This window comes from Brassica napus, chromosome A4, assembly GCF_020379485.1.
Source record: "Brassica napus cultivar Da-Ae chromosome A4, Da-Ae, whole genome shotgun sequence".
NCBI lineage: Eukaryota > Viridiplantae > Streptophyta > Magnoliopsida > Brassicales > Brassicaceae > Brassica > Brassica napus.
In genome coordinates this window covers 11,110,854-11,134,998 of record NC_063437.1, presented here as the reverse complement: position 1 = coordinate 11,134,998, position 24,145 = coordinate 11,110,854, and the positions used below count along the sequence as shown (strand labels likewise).

The following is a 24,145-nucleotide window of genomic DNA, read 5'->3' as shown; positions in this document are numbered from 1 at the left end:
TGAACAGACAGGGCATCATTATGATCTGTTCTTCCTGGGAGGAGCTTAGCGCTTACAGACCATTTGTTTCCGTGGATGCCATGTGCTGTGATGATATCCTGATCCTATACCTCTGTATAAACATTAAAAACAAATAGACAAAGAAGTGTTACTGATGAAATAACGTAAAACTTGTGAATAATCAACTAATGCACACGCCCTTGGAAGCTAGTACCACACACCGCCAAATACAAAATAACAACAAAACTATAGCCAAGCAAAGTTACTATCCTCAAGTAACAAATCACAAATCGTTTGGGATTCAAGGAGAAGCTCACAAATCACAGTTCATAACTACCTGAACTTTCAAATTCAGAAACAAAGATCCGACGGTTACTCTTTTCAAGTTTTGTTTTGGTTCATACTGAAACGACTAGTGATTCCGCAGATTCAGTTGCATTTCACAAGCATACAAGCAACCACAAGAATCAAGGATTACTCTTTTTCAAACTCAAAAACAGATAAGGTTACTCTTTTCCAGATTTTTTCAGTTTACACTGAAACGGACTTGTGATTCCGCAAATCAAATTTTGTTGCATTTCACAAGCATAGAAGCTATTAGCCTATTAGTATATATATATTATCTATAGTAATACAAGCAACCAGATGAATCAAAGATTACTCTTTTTCAAACTAAGAACACACAGATCAAAAGGTTACTCTACGGAACAGGGCAAGACTCACATATATGACGTCAGCTAACAATTCAATTCCATTTCAAAAGCAATCATGATCGATCAACAGTAACAATTAAATTCCATTTCACAATCAACTATGATCGATCAATAGCATAATATTCCAAATCTAAAAAACTATTACTAGCTACTTCAAGATATCGTGGACAAGGATTCTTCTAACCACTTACAGAAAATGTTATGCAGATGTGAAGGGGTCTCATTTTATCATATGAATCAAATCCACATCTCTCTCTCGCTCTCTCTCAAATGAAACAAGAATCACAATATTGGATAATAAACATCATTATATTAATTATACACAAACATTACAACATAATTAAACACAAGTTAAGCACACAAAGAAAGAAAAAAATACAAGTGAACACACATTATTAAGCGCATTTGATTGTTTACTTATCAAAAAGAAAACATTATTAAGCGCACAAAAATATAATCAACAAGGGTCATAGCACACGGATAAAACACAAGACACGGATGATCACTTCCGAATATTAATTTTTTTTCCTTCTCACTGATGATCACTTCCACTTCCACTTGTGCCAACGTTCTGACCTGATCCCCTTTGGTACTCATCTCGTTGACGTTCTTCCTCTCCCTCCTCCTCAAGACCGGCTCCGGTCTCAGTCAAATACATTTGCCGTGCAGCTGGTGGCATGAATGCCAAGAATTGGCTGAAGACTCGATCCACAATAGCTTGGGAAATCCTCATATGTGTTACATAATTTATAACTTCCTCCCTTGTCATGAACGTACCGATGGCATAACCGTACAGTTCAAGCATTTGCCTATAGGAGGGTTGTTGGATGACTCCTTCAGAAATATCAACTACCAATGTTGAGACCGCAGTTCGGAGTGCCGGCACTCCTCCAGCACTCCGAACTGCGGTCTCAACATTAGTAGTTGGTATTTCTGAAGGAGTAATCCAACAACCCTCCAATAGGCAAATGCTTGAACTGTATGCCTCCGGTACGTTCATGACATAAATTATAAGAAAAGTAACTTATAGATCTTATCGAGGAATCAGTGTGAATACCCGTGGGATATTGTAAAAGAATCATGACAGAGAAGTTTCAACACTCTGATCATCTTATTATATAAGGGAATTTTTTTGGGTTTAAATTTGTTTTATTTGTAGTATCCGGTTCAACAAAACCAATACTTTCACTCCACTCGAAAAGTCAATTAATTTATATGTGATGTTTTGAATTTCACTTTGGATATTTCATCCTTTTTTTTAATTTTACTTTTGTTTCATCTAGAAGAAAGAGTTCATATGTTTTAAAAAATATTGTATTTATTGTTTCACTAAATAATCAAAATCGCTGGATATTTATGTATTAGAAATGGACCCAAAATAAGAAAAAAACAACTATAGTACATATCATGGTCATCAATACGCATGGGCATTTTACCCGGATACAAAACCCCGAATCAGAACTGACCAGAAAATACCTAACACGAAACCAAACCAAAAAATTGTAAGTACTTAATTAGGTTTAAAATTTTTTTACCCCAAAAACCAGAACCAAAAAGAAACAATCCGAGTCGACCCGAATCTTTATTCTGACTGAATAAACCTAATTCGATAAGAACTGATTCATGTATCTATTGTCTATATTAAAGTTTATGATTTAGTTGAAATGTCTTCTTATTAGCAATCTTCATTATATTTTGTAACTATTTTTAGGTAATATGAAACTTTGAACGTAAAATTTAGAGTGTAAAATTTTTTAAATTAAATTATTAATAGTTTATTTTTAATTATTTTGCAAAATGTTAGAAAAAATGACATATTTTGGTTAAATTTTGATGGAATTGGTATTTCGAGTTTTTCAGTTCCTAAATACCTAAAATCCATCCGAGTCAGCTACAGACCCAAAAATTATAAGTAGTTTACACGTATTTTAACTAGACCCAAACATATTTGGATCCGAAATAAACTGACCTGAACCCGAACAAAAATTTCCAAATACGTACCGAGTTGGATTCAAATATCTAGGACCTTAAGTATTCAGTCCCGAAAGGAACCAACGACACACGAAGACCTGAAGGCCTTTAATGTCTAACTTAACTTAGAGTAAGTAAATTATATATACACGACATAAGTAATGTATAAAGCTACTATTAATACCCACACTAGTTTTATTAATATTAATTATCATGTTGGGTACATAAAAGTGTAGGTTTTGTAATATCATTATGCATATCACTCCCATATGTTAAAAGAAAACTTTAAAATTGATTTTTAAACAGTTACTATATACCAACCACTCACCGCCGCTTACTATTAAAGCATTAATCACGTTGCATTCTGCACTCACAATAAAGCTCACACTTGCTTGTTTTTTCTTTCTTTCTGTTTTGATGAAGAGGTTCCCTTTCCTACATTACCTCTGACATGGAGCTGTGTTGCCTTACTTCTGAGAAAGTTACATTGTCACACCATGGCAACACATGTTCATTATTGTTTCTGGCAGTGCAACTTGGCGTGGTCCTGTCTCTTTTGAAATGACCAAACAAATAAAGAATTTATCAAACAAAATATACAACATACAGATGTGCATACTACATATGCAACGTGAAAAAGAAACAAATTTAAAGATTAGTAAATGATCGAACGTCGCCATAAAAACTTTATTAGCAAGGCATTCATAGCCATCAATGTGATAGAGACTATTAATCCTCTTGTCAAACATCTCCAGTTTTTCTAATCTCTGATGAGTTTTGTCAATTTAATATTGTTGTAATTAACAAAATCTAATTATGGTTCTAATCACACCCACTTACCCACATTCCCCAAAACTACAAAACAAGACAATATTTGAAGACTTTTATGGTTCACGTAAAGAAACATTTTCAAGTTGGTGTATGGAAGATTATTGAGGAATTCTCACTTGCATCAGCAACCGGGAAGTACAGACTACAAGCCATAAATACAAGCTTGAAATCACCAACAATACTTCAGTCACACTCACCAATTCATCTCTCAAACTTGACGATAGTTTTTTTATTATCATTAACACCATTTGAAATTATATTAGTGGAAGCCTAAATTCAATTTTTTTTTAGTTTGTAATAGATTTATAGTGTTTAAAAAAAAATTATATTGATTTGCTAATCTTTAATATTTGGTAATTATAGATGTTATTTGTGAAGCCATTGATATTGGAGATCTTCAAGTTTCAAGCATTTGGTAAAGAAAAACTTCAGCTATCTTTAAGAGACAAAAAAATAATACTAAATCCCTATCCATTTTGATGTTGTATAGCGTTATAAAACTCTTATCTTTTTATTACTGAGTATTGATATTCAAGTGATCAATTTGTGCCATGTTGTCTATGTTGCAGTTATAAAAAGTTCGAAGAAACTGAGTTCATCACTTTGGTGAGATTTTTTAAAATAATTGTTTACAAAGGTAAAAGTATTTTAAATGAGCCAATCGAGTTGGACTAGTGGTGCTTGAGGGAAAACCCAATACGGTAACTTGCAGTTCGATTTGCATTGGCCACCGGTGATTAAAAAATATCAGCATCGCCGGGATCCACAGAATAATCGGTTGGTTTTGACAGCCGGACACTATGGTTAATTTAAAAAAAAAAGTAATTTAAATGCTAGTTATAATTTATTTAAGCTAAATAATTAATTCGTTGATCATTCCTATTGATATATATCTGAGATGATTTCTTAATATTTGCAGGCAATTCCAAATATCAAATGCATTTGAGATATCCAGTATGCAGAGCCGGTTCTGAGGGGATATCTATCAAACATTTGTATGGGGCCCATGATTTTCTAAAATTTTTAGGGCCTATTTTTACCTGTTGTAAAATGTAAACACAATCAAATCGTATATATCCTTAATGTTATTTAAGACGATGGTGAATACAAAAGGAAAATAACTGATATATCAATAATTACTTTCGAGGCTTAATCATACTTTCTGCACAATTTAATTGTCTTTCACGCCTCTTTTACTGAATTTCAAGGGCACAAAAAAGCATTTCTTTACAACTTCTTTGTTATTTTGTTTTAATTGTTGGATTAGCTTCGCTTCTCATACCAAAGGTACAATAGTCTGAAATGTTTTTATTTTATTTTGCCTTTGTTCTTGTCATCACGATACAACTCACAAATTTCTCTTTTTAAAATTGTTTTATGTAATAAACTTGAGCTTTTTTATGAATTAAATTCTTTTTTTATATTATTTTAAGGGCCTCATTTTCTAGTTTCGTATTGGACCTCGAATATCTCAGGACCGGCACTGCCAGTATGACCATAAACCCTCGAGGATCTGATGTTAAAGAGTTTCTCAAACTTTAAGTTAATAAACTGTGTATTGCAAATGTTGTTTCTTAAATAAGTGAAACTGATTTTCATCATGTGCAAATAGTACAGACCTAATAATTTGAATTTTCTTAAGAAATAAAAAACAGACCACAGGAGGCATTGTGCAGAAAGATCAATATCAGAAGACAGAAATCATGATGGCTTGTTTTTAAATATTTGATATACATATATCTTTTTCACCTTTCAAAATTCCTAAGTAGAATCTTATGTCTATAGATTGATAAATGCATTGTTAAGACAACCATTTGTGGACTAGACAATGATTAGGCTTGGTATTAGTTTGGTTGTGATTATTTCAAGTGACAAGAAAGTTACAAAAATAACAAGGAAAAACTAGATTTCAAATGATTTTGTCAAACCTTTGCCGCGTTGTGATTATTGATATTCTAAGACCATCTCCAATGTATTCTCCTATTTTTCTCTCTATAATAAAGAAATTCTATAATAAAGGTGAAATGTTCTCTAATGTATTTCTCTTTTTTTTTTCTAAAAAAAAATATTCTTACAAGATTCATTTTCTATTTTACAATTAACCCATTTTACTTATAATTGTTGAAAATTAATCCATTCATTGTAATTTTTGATTTTTTTTCATAAAATTGCAATATTATTTAAACTAACCATTTTACTAGAAAAATACATGATACAAAATATAATAACTTAAAATAGACATTATCTAAACATCAATATTACTATATTTTCCTATAAATGATTAATTAATGCATTCCAAAATGAGAGATGACTTTTTCAAAGTTGTTGGAGCATGTTGTATTAACTAATATTTATGTTAAATTTAAATATGAAAAATCTATGTGAAAATTTTAATTTTCATTTTAGCTACATATAAAAATAAATATCATTTGTTAAATAAAAATGTTCTTTTTAGATAAAATAACAATATTTCTTATTTATGTTATTTATAATTGTGAAAAATTTAAGAATTATTATGTAATAAAAAACTGTGTTGTTATATATAAAAAAAAAATTGTATTTCTGTATAGACATATATTTTAGTTATAATTATAAAAAAACTGAAGAACTAATATGTAAATAAAAAAGTTTGTTTCTATTATAGAAGAATGCTATTTTTCGCTTTAACGGAAAAAATAGAAGTAGATTGGATTAGATTTTACTTTATTATAGCATATAGAACAAAATAGCAGAGGGTTGGAAATGCTCTAATCCTACTATATAAAAGGAACTAAATTTGAGACTCATAGACTATGCCACATCACCCAAAATATTTATATCCAATGAAAGTGCCACATCATCAAGATATACATGTCATCATCTAACCTCATGAAATCTGTATCCATTCCCTTCTCTAACGTTCCCGGTATAACTCCTAAAGACAATCCAAAAACCTTAAAGACAACCGTTCAGCAGCTCCGTAACGACCACTTAGATTCCTGAAAGCCTTATTTAATAATAAACATTCCAATGTCAGATGCCCCTTCGATTTCCCCAGCTCTATTATATATATATTCCTAGGGTTTTCGATCTTGCACTATTCCATAGGCCAGCAAAAAAAATTCCAGATTTTATGGCTTCAAAATCAACCTTCATAGTTCCATCGGCAGTTTCCAGTGAAATTTGGGACGCTCATTGGCGTTGAGCTGCTCTTCCTTGACGATAAGGTACAGCCTCATATTCTCAAACCAATAAATTTGTTCCCCTTAATTGCAATTGATATGAATTAGTGACAATGTTCTTGAAATGATTTTTGGTATGTGTTTAAATTCCTTGAGATGCTTCATATGTTATCATGACTCTATTTTTGGTAATGATATTATCATGACACTTTCTGATGGACCTTTTGTTTTTGCAGGCAAAACCTTGCAAGAGTCTATAAGTGGACAGAACAAGCCTGAGTATCTCAAATGATGACCTGAAGGTATAGTTTAGTAAATTTAGAAATCGAGGATTTAGGTTTCTCTGGAAACACAAGACACAGCTTTCGTTGATTATTACGAGATTGACGATACTCTACAGACAAGAAGCACGAATGTCAAGCAAATGGGTGGTAGTTACTTGCATGATTTTCTTCGACCACAAACCCCAGGTAGTAAGATCTCTTATGACATAACTTTTGATAATCAAAAACACTTTAACAACATATTTTATTCTGAAATAAAGTTGCATTTTATTTTACCTTAAGAACAATGAGCTGGCTCTTACGATAACATGCATTGTAAATTATAAATCGCAGGTTAATTTTGAAGTGTTTAAAGTAGTTTGTCTCATGTTGCTAATGATATGTATCTGTTATAGTTGTTTTGATGTTTTATTATATGCTTACAGTATCCACACTCGTATGAAGATGCCAAAGGAGATGACCACTCAAGTAAGGTTTTGTGGATTCTTTTTAGGTGAGATCAAGAGACAAACAATTTTTTTCAATGGTGTCAAATCAGACTAATGCAATGAAAAACTGGATTTGGGAGTCATTTGTTTATGAAAAATGCAGAATTAACAAAAGTGGTTTACTCATCTTGCTCTAATAATATCAGCAACAACAAACATGTATGCAACTTCTCTCTTTCATCCCTCTCTAAATAATAAACACATTAACAACTAACGTAGTTTCCACCCCAAACATTGTCCACGTCTTGAAAGGCAACTGTTACTCACGTGCCTGAAACCAAACTTCTTATACAGTCTCACCAATTTCTATGCAACCACTCAAGCAAAGACATGTTCAAGTCTACCATTCTCACAATATGATTCATTGACAAAATCATCTTTAAAGTAGTATCTAATTAATGATATTTTAAACAATCTCTCAAAATATGCTACCAAAGAAATCAAAAGAAAAATATCTAAAAGTTTTTTTTTTGCTAAAAAAAATATCTAAAAAATTAATAGATATATATACTAACTTATCGAAACTAACTTCAAAAGAGTCCAACAAAACAATGTTAACAAGTTTTATTTTACGGTAGATTACATGAGAATCATACTCCCAAACTAAATTAGAATAAATAACAAATAAAAACCATCAATAAGAAATTTAACTTGATATGGAAGCTCTTTGAAAAAGAAACATGAAAAGCTTTAGCTAATAGTTTTTTTTAAACATTCCTAAGGAAAGCACAACTTTAAAATAGTCATATTTATCAAAAAGAAAAAATCAATGTAAAAGTAAATTAGAAAAGGAAAATACTATCTAAAATTAGTTGATATCTATGCTAAATTTTTGAAGAAATAACATGAAATATTTTTAAATGAATCATAGATTATGTCAAACATACGGAAATTGAATATATCAAAATAAAATAATATTTGTCAATATAATTAACCTGATAAAATTGAAAGAGAAAAGAAGATACATGGAGAAAATATTGAAAATAAAAAAAATAAAAACATCAAATTATTAAACAAATAAATAAAATTTTGAAATACAAAATCTATCAATATAACAATGTTTTAAAAAGGGAAATACCAAAAATACCACATTCTTAATACTGGGTTTTTGGAATATGAAATTTAGGATTCGAATAAATATATAAATGAATCATTATTTAGAAAAATAAAAAGTAGTTTCCAAAAGAATTTTAAAATTTCAAAAGATAATTAAAAAACAAATTCAAAAAAATTATTAGAAAGTTCGAATTTGAAAAAGTATAATTCAAAAACATAATTTTTTATTTATTTAAATAATTATTTATTTATTTAAATAATTATTTATTATATATACAAAGCAAGGTCTTTTGATTCTTAATGATGAAGGTATTTTTGAAAATGTCTATTTAATGAAAATAAACATGATTAATGGTACCAATAATGTAGTAAACATGGAAATTTTTTTTTTAAATGTCTTTTTATTGAAGGTAAACATGAATAATGTACCAGGTGGTAAATATGAAAATTTCCTTTTAAAAATTTTAATGAAATATTTCATCTATAATCACCTGCATTATTGCTTTAAAAATTTCAAGATTTTTTTTCTCTAAATTAATTCAAAATAATTTTAAATATTCAAAATAGTTTAAAAGTTAAATTGTTTATAATATAGAATCCGCGCGTAGCGCGGACACGGATCTAGTATCACTAATGTTACACCAAATAAGTATTTAGTAATTTAAACATCTCCTTAAATATCAGCAACGGCTCTAAGCGAAGGGAACAAACAAACTTCCAAGCACAACGCTTTCGACAACCCGATTCACTCAACACCTTAAAAAGCCGCCGACCTATCCTCTCCTCCGGTCTCGTGGAGTTCATCAAATTTTATATTTTTAATAATATCTTTTGTTTAGCCGGTTTCAAACTTTTTGGTTAACATTAACCGATCAAAACCATAGTTTATAGATAATTAAAATTTTAGTTATTATTTCAGAGATAAATAAGGTTACAATTTTAAATTCAAAGGAATCTTGCACGAAATTATAGTTTAGCGGAAATCTGATGATGATATAAAATAGTTGAAAAAACCATTCACAAACAAATAGATAATAACACCATAAAAGTAAATTTTAACCGTGCTGTTATAGTAAGATCATTGTTTACCAAGAAGGTGAAGCTAGACGAACATCATTTACTAAAACGTAAAATTATAAGACCATCTTGATAGATGGTCCATTGTTTTGTAATAAATCAAGAATCTGTCTTTTCTTCTACGATAACTTGCTTTAAGGTTTTGGGATGTGCTTCGTTTGTGACGGGCAAGTCCACCAGCGTTTGTGGAGGAGCAAAGTACATATGAAGTGACATGATGCATATGATTATACCCAAGAAAAGCTGCATTGTTTGATTTTAAGTCAAAGAAAGACACAACAATTAGGCAAAACACATTATACGTGAAGGAAGATATGAGATATAAATCATATACAAACGAACCTGGACCGTTGGTTTGAAGCTGAAGAGGTATATGGATGCTACCATAGTAAGTAGCATCGCCATTGAAGTAGAATAAACCTAGTAGAAGAAAATGTGGATGTGAGTTGTTTAAGAAGTGGCTATTTTACTTAACTCTTATGCTCGATACAAGTTTTGATATTTTACCTTGACGATATTGTCTGCGTACTTCATTAACCAAGAGACGAGTAAGCCGGTGGATCCGAGATTCAGAACTACCAACCAAGTGGTGATGCTATAGCCATCAAAGATGCGTTGCCACCAAGGACCCTTTTCAAACCCGAGTCTGAAATCATCTGCTATAAGCCGAGCAACGTTGAAAAGTGAACCAAACCTAGTAAAAGTAGAGAAAGAAAGAAAGAATATAACATTGTTTCCCAATGAAGAAGAGCCTTGTAAGTTAAATAAGTAATGTGAGGCATGAGAAAGTGTTGGTGATGTGAAGAGGAAGAGATACCTACGTATACAACTGCAAGTTTTGCCAGTATAAGCTGTCATTGTTTCTCTTCATCAGAAACTCTGTGTAGATTCCGGCTAGTGCGGACAAAGCAGCTGAGAGAATACCCAACAAATACCCTTGTATAGGTGCTGTGAATAAGGAATCACATGAAGCTTCTCCACAACCCTTAACCTGAAACAACAAAGACAAACTGAATAGTTGAAATCATCCTGAACTAAAACAGCTAAGATGAGTAATATGTTGAGAAGCACAATGAGTATGCAGCATCACCTGGCTGGTGGTAGTTCCAACAGCTAAAAGACCAATAGCCATCCACTGAAGGTTAGATAATTTTCTCTTCAAAAACAACCTATAAATTACAATTATTTCTTACTCCAGAGAGAGGGAACATAGAATCAATTTATTTAGAGAGCTTGAAAGAAAAGAGAGTACCTAAAGAGAATGGCAGTGGTGACGATCTTGAGATTACCCATGATCTGATAAGTGGATGTGTCGACATAAGTCAATGTAGCAAACTGGACATTGTTATGGATGAGATAGATAATAGAAGGGATAACAAATAAGCGCACACTCCTCCAATCTGTAGTAATCTTCGCAGTTGCTAAGGAGGATGACCGCGTCTCTCTCCAGAGAAACAAGCCAGAAATGATCAGCTGCATAGCGAAAGAAAAACTGAGAAGCTAAGTAAGAGATGTAAGGAGAAATGGGCTGAGCACAACGAGAAGAAGAAAGTAAAAAAGGGAACCTTGAAGACTTCGGCAAGAAAGGGAACAGTAGCGTAATCGTAGTTATAACCTCCTTCATCACTTTGAGATAGAGTTGTTAGAATTCCCTGAGGTATCATAAGGTTTACACAGTGAGAGAAGAGGAGGAATAAAGCATCTGATTTCGAATCTGTTCAGCTAATACAGATGAAGCAATCATTTTTTTTTTCTCTACAACAAGCATTAAGTGTTACGTTCACAGTGTAAAATATAATGAAAGATGCGATCCATTAACAAGCTTTAAACCCCCGAGATGATTCGATTTGGCGACAATTATCACAAGCTCAACTACTAATAGATCCGCGGAGATTCCAAGATCAATAAATAAATCGAAAACGAATCTCAAGTCTAATAGTGCCACAAAGTACCAATGAGTACAGCACATTCTCACTGAACCAATCAATTCATGGAAGGTGAGCTTAAATAAATCCGTGTTCGATCAACAACAGAGATACAATCAAATGTATACTCCTATAGATTTTGGCGACCGGCGATATAGCTTAGTTACAGATCAGCCAGATTCAAATCATAAATAGCCAAGAACAAAAATTTAGGGAGCGAACAAATTGAAACCTGGGAGCTAGTAAGAATAGTGAGAAGTAGTGCGACAAAGTACCACGGAGTACCCATTCCTCTCTCTCTTCTTCTTCACTTGTTCACCGCTGAGAGTTGTCTCACTTTTGGTAGCTCTTTCTTCATTCTCTTCGCATCGCTTCTTTTCTTTTTCCCTGTTAAATTTTCTTTCTCGCCATTAAAGTTAAACTACGTCGCTTGGGTATTTGGGATTTTAGGCCCGACTATTATCAAATGTTTGGGCCTTTTTCAAATCCAAAAGGCTTTTCATTTTTCTCCTCCACAACCAGCCAGCCACCGTCGTTGCAATTCTTATATAAAAATAAATCGAACACTATGATGTGTTTGACCTGCAGTTCATAATCTTCTTAATTTTTTTTTTCAATTTTCATAGTAGAAAATATTATTTCCAGATAATAACACAATATATATATATATATCTGAGAATTACCTTATTTTTAAAAATATTTTTTTTCCATTTTTGACAATTTTTACATAATTAATATTAAATTTAAAATTAGTTTGTATCTAAATTTTTTTAACTTTTATTGTATAAAATATTATTTTCAAATAAAAACACAATATATAAATATATATATGTGAATTATCTTTTTTTAATATGTTTTTATTTTGACAAATTTATCATATTAATTTAATGATCTAATATAAGATATAAATCTAATGTTATTATTTATTAACATAAAATTCTTTTATAATTATATAATAATTTATTAAGGTAATATTGACATTAACCATCTTAATTTTTTAAAATTTATAATAAAAACAATATATAATAATTATCTTATATTATTTTTTTAAAAATATGCTTTTATTTTTGACAATTTAATTATATTAATTTATAATCAATTATCTAAAGTAACAGATAAATTTAATATTATTAATAAAACTTTTGGTTTTAATTATATAAAAATTATTAAAGGTAATATTGATGTGCATGTAAAGGTGTTCAATTCAGATATTGGTTCGGTTTCAGTATGGTTTTTTCGGTATTTCGGTTTTTAAAAAATAACTACCATATTAAAACTATATTTACTTTGGTTTAGTTCGGTTTATATACCGTCGATTTTCAGTTTATTCGGTTTTATACCCAAATACCATATGATTAGATATCGGCTTTAACATAACATGAAGATATTGGTTTTAAATAGACTATATTTTTACCAGTTAAAATAATTAGTAAACCTATTAAGTTAATAATAATAGTTTTTACAGAATAAAAATAAGAAAAAATTGTAATTCATAATATTACAAATAACTAAATATTAGCCATTTGTCAACAAATAACTAAATATTAGCCATTTGTCAACAAAATAGTAAAAAAATGTTTTGTTAATTTGATAAAAAATGAAAAGAATAGTTTTTAACTTAAAATATAATATAAAATTACTAAAATAAACATTATAAATATGACGATCATATCAATAAAATAAATTAGGAATATATTATTCATATATTATATTACATAATTTACATATAATTATACTACTATATTTTAACTGATCGATTTATTTGGTTTGATCTGTTTATATACCAAACCATATCCCTATACCGTAGTTTCTTAAAAATAACATTCATTCTGTATATTCGGTAACATCCCTATGTGCAGGTCTCAGGCTCTAGGAATTTCTATTTATTTATCAAAAGGTTTGAGTAATGAACTAGTAAAAATATGCAATCTCTCATCTCCAGATGATAACTTTCCACTTACTATCACAACCCTCACTACAAGCAGAGTCAAGCACAGAATGGAGTTTCTGCCTTTTTCATCTTCCTGTTCTTCCCTAGACCAAGCTTCCTAAGTAACCCCCAAAGACCTGTGTGTTTACTGCTTTCCAAATTATCAACTTGAGAGACCTCCACAGCTTCCGCCTTATTTGTTTGGTTGCTAATGTTGCCTACAGCTTCAGGTTCACAGTTTCCATCAATATCATGGTCATAAGTCCGGTCGTTTTTGTTGTCTCCGGTTTCCAAGCAGGGCTTCTCCTTGAAGATCCGTACACCACACTCCCTAATTGTGTGGTTATCTGAGCTGGTGAATTGAAAAATCATCTCGCTTGTATCCACATCCACTTCAGAGCGGCTTTTGTTTCTTTGGTGTGACAATTTATCACCAATTATAAAGAGATGAGGTGTTCGAATTTGAGGAGACTGGCCTGGATTTATTTTAGTCAGATAGTTGACTTGGTTAATGATGACACCTTCTTTGCTTCTTATATAACAATCTACACTAGAAAATGTGTTATCTTTGATTGAATCAAGCCGGACGCACGCCTTAAATCTTGAGTAGGCAGTGCAGAAATTCCCTGGAGAGATAGTTATGTAGTTTGATCTAGCTTTGTGAGTGAACTCCGCGGGGACTTGTATACCGAGTAAGCATACATATTTGGCAAACCTACTATTTATGATTTCTCTTCTTGCTTCCTCATCAAGTCTCCAACAGTCACGAAACATGAGATCTCTGATTGAACCTGGATCTCGTAAAAGCATTGAGAATTCCACTCTCTCAAGTGAAACACAACCGTTTGCATGCAAGAACTTGAGAGAACTGGGGAGACCCTCCACTGATATGAGTTTTGTACAGTTTTCGATGAAAAGAGTTTGTAACCGATGGAGACCGCTGACGTAATCTGGAATCCTCTCTATATCACTGCCGCTTAGGTCTATCTTGCATAAACTTTGTGGAACATGAGTTGTGAATCTCTGGAGCTCTCTTCCAACAACATTAGGCCTTTGTTTTGTACAGTTTTCGTTGAAAAAAGTGTGTGGCCTCTCCATATCACTTCTGCTTAGGTCTTCATAATTCCATACACTTTCTGGAACATGGGGTAATCTCTTGAAGTCTCTGTTGCGGTTTCGACCAACAAATGATGAACTCCCGAACCATAGATTATTGATGTTCCTAGTAATATCTGGAAAACTTCTCAATACTGAGGTACACATCAGGTTACGATACTGTGAGTTGGTGTCGGTTGGAACAACCAGTAGATTTTTGCAACCCCACATCCTCACCGTTGTTAGTTTGTATAGATTCACAATAGAGGAAGGAAACTTCACCAGGTTCGTGCATTGGATAAATGTCAATGTCTCGAGATTAGTAGCTCTAGAAAGATTTGGGATCTCTTTCAACTTGAAACAAAAGTTCAAATTCACCTTCCTCAGATTTACAAGGGGCTACAAGTCGAACACCACAACAAATGAGAAATATCACTTTGGATAAGGGCAATTTCATAACTATCACTTTTTTAGTTTTTGTCAAAAAAGATATTTTTTTTTTTTTTTTTGACAACTCAAAAAAGATATTTAAAAAGAAAAATTCCAAAATAGCATTTATTAAGAAAAAAAAACACTAAATTACTCTATCTCTTAAATCATAACTCTAATATCATCTTCTAAATATTAAATCCTACATTTTAATCACTAAACCTTAAACTCATGTATATATTAATTAATGCTATTATAGAAATTTTTTTCTTCTGTGTATCAGTTTTTGAACAAAAACTGGATGCAGTGCTATTTGAAGGTATTTTTCTATGAATAAGTATCAAATACTAACCTGGATTCCACCCCATAGCTTCTCGAATTTTCCGGATGGCATATTAAGCTTGATGAGAAATTCAGGACGAAGTGATTGAGGAAGACATTTTCCTGGGTATGAACTCCAATCTAATAATCTTAGACGAGGTAGAAACTCCATGTCTTCTAGACGAGGAAGATAATCCATGCCCTCTATTGTGCACAAGCTTAAGTTTTCATTGGAATGATTCATGAAAATTCTTAAAAATTGGAGATTATGCATTCTTTCAAAGGCTCTACGATGTATAAACAACTCCCCGATCTTGGACGTATCAAAGGATATGCCGACAACAGATTCAGTACCCTGGCATATATTAAAAAAATAGACTAAAATTAATTTGTTATCAAAATAGGCAACATGTATGATGTATCGAGTATTATGTATCTACGAACGTACTGTTCCATTTGCCAGCACATTGAGAATATCTTGAGCTTCCACTAGAAACTGACGTTTCCCCGGCTCGTCAGAGTGCTTTACAACTTCCTCTCTACCCATTTGTTGGAGTAGATAATGCATCACTATCTTCCCATCAGTTGATATAAACACCAGAGATTTATCGGCTAGGGTCTTCAGCCCATTTCTGAAATCCAAGTTACTATCAGAGAGCATGGTTGTCACGTGATCAACATTCTCATTGTTGAAGAAGCATGCTATGTGGAGAAAGATAGCTTGATGTTTCTTCGACAATCTGTCATATCCCACTTTTAATGCGTCCTCAATTTTCTTATCAAGACTATTTTCAATCCCAGATAACTGAAGCTCCCACTCGGATTTGGTCGCACAACGCAAAGATGAGCCTACAACACAAAGGCCTAACGGGAGATTACCGCAAATCTTTGCTGCTTTCTTTGCAAGCTTTTCAAAACCAGCTTGTGGAGAAGCTTTTTTGAAAGCAGATAGGCAGAAGATTTCAAGAGCTTCTTCTTCGTATGGAAAATCAACATTGTAGATAACATTTATACCATGTGCCGTCAAAATCTTTTTATCTTCCGTAGTAACGATGATCCGACTTCCGGAACCAAACCAGGAAGGCTCGTTAGCCAAAACCACTAATTGCTCTAGATCATCGACACCATCAAGAACTATAAGCACTTTTTGGTCTTGTAGCCATTCTTTTACTGCACCTAAATGTCGTATCTTCATATCTTTTTGGTTCAAAATTTCGGACAGAAATTGGCTTTGTAAACACAACTTGGAAGCATAGTCATCGACACCCCTTATGCTCTTCTTGAGACCTCCCTCGAGGTTACCCATAAAACAACTAAGTCCGAAATGGCTAAAGAGTTTATCGAATAAAGCTCTAGCAATGGTGGTCTTACCAATACCCGCAGGACCCCAAACTCCAATCATCTTCACTTCATCGCACTCTAGGCACAACAAAGAGTCTAATTTCCTCAAGTGTGCTTCCATTCCAACCATGCCCTCAAAATCTCTTGAGAGTGTGAGATTCAGTTTCTTGGAAACATCTGCGGCAATCTTTTCGACCATCTCCCCTTCATCTTCCCTAATAAATTAAAGAAAAAAAAAAAGACAAACCAATTGAGATAGTCTTCCAACCATGCCAATATGATGAATTATTAAGGCTCAGAAAGTCCCCCTGCCATAGAAGCGTCTGATTCTATAGAAAGATCAAAGCATTATAATTCATTGAACCAAAAGAAAAAAAGACAAACCAATTGAGATAGTGTTCTCCAGCTATGTCAGCGACATCAGTCAAAGCCTTGTTCCATCTCTGCTTCACTTCCTCTGTTTTTCCTTGACAAGTTGTTTCGAAAGCTCTTCCGAAATCGCCACGCTGTTTTCGAACATCAGACGGGTTAACGTCATAAAAAATAGTTATCACAACCTGGCCTTGATCTTCTTTGCACTTCAAGATTTCCACCAGCTCATCTAAGCACCAGCCAGATGAAGCATAATTCTTGGAGAGCACAACGATGGCGACCCTCGATTCTCTAATCGCTTGTACGAGATCAGGTCCGATCGTGTGGCCTCTTTCGATCTCCTTATCTTTGAAGGCCACGATCCCTTTGCTCACAAATTCTCTGTGTAAATGACTGAGAAATGTTCGACGAACATCTGGGCCATGGAAGTTAGGGAAGACGTGGATTCTCCTTGAGTAAGTCAGAGCAGAAGAAGCCATGAGTACCTGGTCCTTGCAAAGATTTCTTCTGGAGAAGACTAATTGATGGAAAAGGCGGAAGGTATCAAATGCTGATTAGTTGACTTTTACTAAGTCTTTGTATAGTCCTGGTCCTCGTGGACACAGAAACTTCCTCATAGACGTCAACGAGTTGAAGAAAAAAAAAACATAATAATCCAATTACGTGGCACGTTAATCAATATTCATATACTAATCACGGCTTAATAATCTACCGGACGTGGTGGCTATTTACACAACGTGAAGGCCACAACGCAAAAACTATATTGTATTTAGTATAACAAAACTATCATATCTTGGACTCCCGAGAACACGCTAACATGTTTTCAACGATCAAAAATACAAACCTGCCAAACAATAAGAACATTTCCTAAATATTCCTGCAATTTTTTCCCTTAAATTTTCTCGGAAACCGCTGCAGAAAGAAAACAATCAGGGATTATCTTAGCAGACGAGAAGAAAAATTAGGGGAAAATAATCTCCCTTTGTATATCTTCGGTTGCTTCAGTTTCTTTTTCTCCTCTGAATCTTCGTATGAATAGAGTTTTTTTAAAGGTGATTATAGCATTTTATCAAAATTTTATAAACGGTTGGTTTTCCTTTTGGAGATTGTTTTTTTGGATGACCAGGTCGAAGATTGTCCATGATGATTCGTTTCTTGTATGATGTGATTATTTATGCTTGATTAATCGACCCTTGAACATTAAAGGAACTTCATTTCAGGTTTAGTCCCAAAACCCTTGTACTTTTTATCTGTATATCTAAATGTTCATTGGTCTCATTTTGTTCTTACCTGCTGTGTAAATGTGTGATGTAATTCAAACTCTTTATCATTTTTCTACAGCGTTAAAAAATCTCAAGCCTACTGGAGTATTTTCTTGTGGGTTTTTGAGATAAAAGAGGATTTTATTACAACAACGTTTGTCTAATGGAGCAGTTCAGACAAATCGGCGAAGTTCTTGGAAGTCTAAATGCTCTCATGGTATTACAAGACGATATCTTGATCAACCAAAGACAATGTTGTTTGCTGTTAGAAATCTTCAGCTTAGCTTTCACCACCATTGCCGAAGAAATCAGACAGAATCTAAAACTCGAGGAGAAACACACCAAATGGAAAGCCCTTGAACAGCCGTTAAGAGAGCTTTACAGAGTGTTTAAAGAAGGAGAGTTATACGTCAAGCATTGCATGGACAACAGTGACTGGTGGGGCAAAGTAATCAATCTTCATCAGAACAAAGACTGTGTTGAGTTTCACATACACAACTTGTTCTGCTACTTCCCGGCGGTCATCGAAGCGATCGAGGCTGCGGGAGAGATCTCGGGCCTCGACCCGAGCGAGATGGAGAGAAGGAGAGTTGTGATCTCGAGAAAGTACGATAGAGAGTGGAATGATCCTAAGCTCTTTCAATGGAGGTTTGGGAAACAGTATCTGGTTCCAAAGGATATCTGCAGCAGGTTCGAGAATTCGTGGAGAGAAGACAGATGGAAACTAGTGGAGGCATTGCAAGAAAAGAGGAAATCAAACAGCAACGAGATCGGAAAGACGGAGAAGCGCTTAGCTGATCTGCTTTTGAAGAAGCTAACCGGTTTGGAGCAGTTTAACGGTAAACTGTTTCCGAGCTGGATACTTGTCGTCTCAAAGGATTACCAGGTGAAAAGGAGGTTAGATGGAGACGGACATTACAAGGAGATTCAATGGTTTGGTGATAGTTTTGTTGTGAGACACTTCTTCAACGATCTTGAGCCGTTGAGTTCTGAGATTTCATCTCTTTTAGCGCTTTGTCATCCGAATATACATCAGTACCTGTGTGGATTCTATGACGAAGAGAGGAAAGAATGTTTTCTGGTTATGGAGTTAATGCACAAAGATTTGCAGAGCTACATGAAGGAGAATTGCGGACCAAGAAGAAGATATCTCTTCTCTGTTTCCGTCGTGGTTGATATCATGATGCAGATTGCGAGAGGAATGGAGTATCTCCATGGGAATGATATCTTCCATGGAGATTTAAACCCGACGAATATTCTATTGAAAGAGAGATGCCACACCGAAGGTTATTTCCACGCGAAAATCTCCTGTTTTGGTTTATCTTCGGTCAAATCTCAGTCTTCTTCATCCTCAAGAGCAAGCACTCATGATCCTGTGATATGGTATGCACCTGAAGTTCTAGCAGAAATGGAGCAAGGAACAAAAACTCTGAAATCGAAGCTGACGCATAAAGCTGATGTGTACAGCTTTGGGATGGTTTGTTTTGAGCTGATAACAGGTAAAGTACCTTTTGAAGATAGTCATCTTCAAGGTGAGCAAATGGCTATCAACATTAGAATGGGAGAGAGACCTCTTTTCCCTTTCCCTTCACCCAAGTACCTCGTTAGTCTGATCAAACGGTGTTGGCACTCAGAACCGAGCCAGCGTCCCAACTTCTCTTCCATCTGCAGGATACTACGCTACATCAAGAAGTTCCTAGTTGTGAATCCGGACCATGGTCACCCTCAGATTCAAATTCCACTAGTTGACTGTTGGGATTTGGAAGCAAGGTACTTGAGAAAGTTCCCAGGTGAGTTAGGGTCCCACATGGCGTCGGTGAGTCAGATCCCTTTCCAGCTATACTCATACCGAGTTTTGGAAAGAGAGAAAATGAATCCAACAAACTCAAAAGAAAGCAGTAGTACAGAGGCAAGCGAATCAGAAGTTGAAGATCCACCTAATGCCGTGATAATAAGAGATACAAAGTCTTTGTGTTTAGATACAATATCTGAATACTCGGATACAAGATCAGTTTACTCAGAAGCTCCCATCAAAAAGGTCTCAGCTTCAAAGAACAGTGACGAATTGGTAAAGCTCAGAAAAAGTCCAAGCTTAGGTTTGTTTTTATTCCACCTCTGTTTTTTCAACTCTGTATTAAGTTGATAGATAAGATAACACTACATTTCTCTTAAAATCATCAACGCAGGGTCGTCAACAAAGTTGAGATCAACCGGAACTTCGCCTGTAAAAACAAGATCATCACCAAAAGCATTACCCTTGAGTTCATTTGGAAGAAGCATAAAAACGAGGAAGGATAGTCGATTGCCTTTGAGTCCAATGAGTCCACTAAGTCCAAGGAGACGTAGAGTACAAACTGGTCATGCTTCTGACTCGGAGCTTACTTAGCTTTTTTCATCAAAACCAGATCATTAAGAAGCTGGAGAAGTACTTCTAAGTACTCGGGCCTGTTTGTTTCTCCATTTAGATGGATCATCTGGATGAATATGAGAGTTTTGTTTGTTTAGGCACTAAAAGTGCAATTCATTCAAATGGATCATCTGGATGACTTTTGGAAATTTAGGATTAATTTTAAAGTCCATTCAGCTGAACCAATTTGGATCATTTGAATGGAGATGGTTCATTCAAAATGGTATAAAGTCTATTATGCTCCTAATGTAATTCACAAATTACAAACCTAAAAATAAAATCATTTTTGTCACAAACGAAAACTGACAAAACTACAAACACTTTTTCCCGTGCTAAAAACTATTTTTTACGCCAAAACCCCAAAACGCATTTTCCCGCTAAAATTGCACAAAAATATTTTCCCGTCAAAATTGCAAAAACGTGTTTTCCCGCAAAAATCGAAAAACATGTTTTCATGCACAAATCACAAAAAAAATGTTTTCACGCCAACACCCCAAAATACATTTTTCCGCCAAAACACAAAAAAAACATGTTTTACCGCCAAAGTCGCAAAACGTGTTTTCCCGCCAAAATTGCAAAAACGTACTTTCCCGCCAAAATTGCAAAAACGTACTTTCCCGCCAAAATTGCAAAAACGTACTTTTCCGCCAAAACCAAAAAACATGTTTTCCCGCCAAAACCAAAAAACGTGTTTTCTCGCCAAAACCGAAAATTTGTATTTTCCCGCCAAAACCGAAAAATCTTGTTTTCCCGCGAAACCGTAAAAATGTGTTCCCGCCAAAAACGTGTTTTCCCGACAAAATCGCAAAAACACGTTTTCCGCCAAAATCGCAAAAACGTGTTTTCCCGAACGCGTTTTCTCGCCAAAACCGCAAAAATGTGCTTTCCCGCTAAAACTGCGTTTTCCCGCCAAAACCGCAAAACCGCATTTTCCCGCCAAAACATCAAAAGCATGTTTTCCCGCCAAAATCGTAAAAATACGTTTTCCCGCCAAAAACATGTTTTCCTGCCAAAACCGCAAAAACGCGTTTTCCCGCCAAAACTGCAAAAACGCATTTTCCCGCCAAAACCGCAAAAATGCGTTTTTTTCGCCAAAATCGCAAAAACGTGGTTCCCTCCAAAACCGCAAAAACGTGTTTTCTCGCCAAAAACGTGTTTCCCGACAAAACCGCAAAAAACTTGTTTTCTCGCCAAAACCGAAAATTTGTATTTCCCCGCCAAAACCGAAAATCTCGTTTTCCCGCCAGAACCGAAAAATCTTGTTTTCCGCTAAAACCGAAAAATCTTGTTTTCCCGCTCAAACCGCAAAAAAGAAAACTCGTTAATTTTGAAATAATTCTAATGTAAATATATTAAATTAAATAATTAAATGTAATATAGTTAAAATTAATGTCAAACATATGATTAAATCAACATAAAGGTATTTTGGTAATTTGTTTGCTAAACTCATTTGAATGGAAATGAAAATAAAGAAACAAACATAAGATCCATTTAGATGATTCATCTAGATGAGCTATGTGGATGGACAAACAAACAATCACAAAAATCTGAATGGATCATTTGAATAGATCATACAAATGAATCATTTGAATGGAAATGACAAATGGTGAAACAAACGGCCCCTAAGACGTGGGAAACACAAAAAAAAAAGAAGAAAAAAAATGAGGTTAGGATCTCTGAATACTTTTTTTTGTCAGTTAATTTAGAAGCTCCCCTTGGGATTTTGTCTTCAGGAATCAGGAGTATTGGTTTTATCATCTTGTAGCTTTTTGCAAGTTACTTTTTCGAGTGGGTAAAAAAATCAAAAACTTCAATGGTTTTTGAGGTTGATGGCATATTATTGTTGTAATGGATTTTTCTAAACATAGTACAGCTTCACAGTAAAAAAATCAAGATCTTAAATGGTTTTTGGTAGCTAATGTTGTGATGGTTTTTCTTTTATGTGCATAACATAATTTGATCAGCTTTGGTAAGATATTAAAATCAATTTATTATATTTTCTTGTTTCTTTAAACATTCAAGGCACGTACTATTTCGAGTTTTTAGGATACTTTTTTATTTTATTTTAGTGTTTGGTAAAAAAACACTTTATTTAAAAAAATGTCAAAATGGTTTCTATAAACATTATACTGTTTGACGTTTTACCGATTGCAAATTGCAATTTGCAATCTTGTTATTGGACTTTGTTATTCTATGAGACAAATTTTCCATTTATTAATGGAAAGTTTAGAAATTTCATTAATAAATATTAGATACTCTTAATTATAATAATACAGTTTTGTTTAATATTCAGGATCAGATGTCTTACATGCAAATAATATACGAGTTTATATATAATTAAAATATAATAATTTAGTAGTGTTGATTTTACCAATAGATTACAATGCTTTAATTTAGTAGCTATGACTTAGCATGTGCGTTTGGGTGTCTAATCGAGTCCTTTTGTTTTTGGAAACCTGAAATTTAAATTCATATGAACTTTTAAATTTCAGTTTAAATTAGTTCAGGATTTTTTTCAGTTTCAGTTCGGATATAGTTATACATCGCAAATCCGGTTAAATTCTAAGTCAGCTTTTTTTTTTAATTCTAATTCAGATTTTTTTATTGAAATATTTGTTTGTGCTTCGAAAATACAACTTTAAATTCTTGGAAAATTTAAACAAAAACTTGATGGTAAGATTAAGAAGTGGTTGTTAAGACGAGACACATAAACTAATTTAAATTAGCAACTAACAACTATGTAAATGTAGAAAATATTATTTAAAATGAAAATAAGATAATATTTTTCAAACTTCAGAAAAAACCTAACCAAATTTCAAATGCAATTGTTAAAATATAAACACCTTAAATATTTAAATAAATAAAAAAAAAATTACATTAGGTTGAGTACAAAATCTATCTAATCTATTAAAAGAATTGTACAAAATTAGACTAACCCCTTAGACTTGCACAATATTTACAATAGAATGCCATTGGAGTAATTAATAAACTTACCTTTTATTATTCTTTTTTTTTCTGTTTATTAATGGATTTGTCTTCATCTAATTTTACCTAAAAACACGGTAACAGTTACATAAGAAAATCAAAATCAAATTCTCACCTTCTCTATTATAACACCTAAAACATGTACGAGACTAGGAGTGTAGACAAATCATATGAACTGTATTTAATTAAGCCGGTTTAGTTGGTCATTTTTCAGGAGTACAAAGGGTTTGTACATACGATGAAAATAATGGAAATGATAGAAATGCCACTATAAACCGGTCCATTCTCTGCTTCAAGAAGTGGAAAGGAAATTCTCCAATTTTCAGTGCGACAGGCTTAATACAGTCATGTTGGATCTCCTATTCGTTCTGCTACCAGGAAGAGAAAGACTGATTGCGACAGCGCCATCATCATAACATGACTTCTACTTTATCACTTCTTGCTTGAATACAAATTATCAGAATATCCTTTGATCTGGTCAAACCATTTTTATCTTC

At 33.4% G+C, this 24,145-nt stretch overlaps 3 protein-coding genes across 3 annotated transcripts; 1 reads left to right on the top strand and 2 right to left on the bottom strand.

Moving 5' to 3' along the window:
* Positions 1–9,476: 9,476 nt before the first annotated feature.
* LOC106446314 (CMP-sialic acid transporter 1) lies at positions 9,477–11,958 on the bottom strand. Its single transcript, XM_013888012.3, has 8 exons — positions 11,739–11,958; positions 11,147–11,233; positions 10,834–11,054; positions 10,672–10,750; positions 10,403–10,572; positions 10,089–10,275; positions 9,924–10,001; positions 9,477–9,824 (listed from the first exon to the last, which is right to left on the bottom strand). Exons 1-8 carry the CDS (start codon positions 11,793–11,795, stop codon positions 9,681–9,683), a joined length of 1,023 nt encoding a protein of 340 aa, XP_013743466.2. The 5' UTR covers positions 11,796–11,958; the 3' UTR covers positions 9,477–9,680.
* Positions 11,959–13,310: 1,352 nt separating this feature from the next.
* On the bottom strand, positions 13,311–17,572 carry LOC106446313 (disease resistance protein RML1A). Its single transcript, XM_013888011.3, has 4 exons — positions 17,007–17,572; positions 15,730–16,837; positions 15,313–15,636; positions 13,311–14,930 (listed from the first exon to the last, which is right to left on the bottom strand). Exons 1-4 carry the CDS (start codon positions 17,471–17,473, stop codon positions 13,494–13,496), a joined length of 3,336 nt encoding a protein of 1,111 aa, XP_013743465.2. The 5' UTR covers positions 17,474–17,572; the 3' UTR covers positions 13,311–13,493.
* A 226-nt stretch (positions 17,573–17,798) lies between these two features.
* LOC106448424 (probable serine/threonine-protein kinase DDB_G0268876) lies at positions 17,799–21,032 on the top strand. The gene is made up of 2 exons (XM_013890311.3): positions 17,799–20,352; positions 20,443–21,032. The coding sequence occupies exons 1-2, from the start codon at positions 18,420–18,422 to the stop codon at positions 20,640–20,642; spliced, it is 2,133 nt and encodes a 710-aa protein (XP_013745765.2). The 5' UTR covers positions 17,799–18,419; the 3' UTR covers positions 20,643–21,032.
* Positions 21,033–24,145: the final 3,113 nt, after the last annotated feature.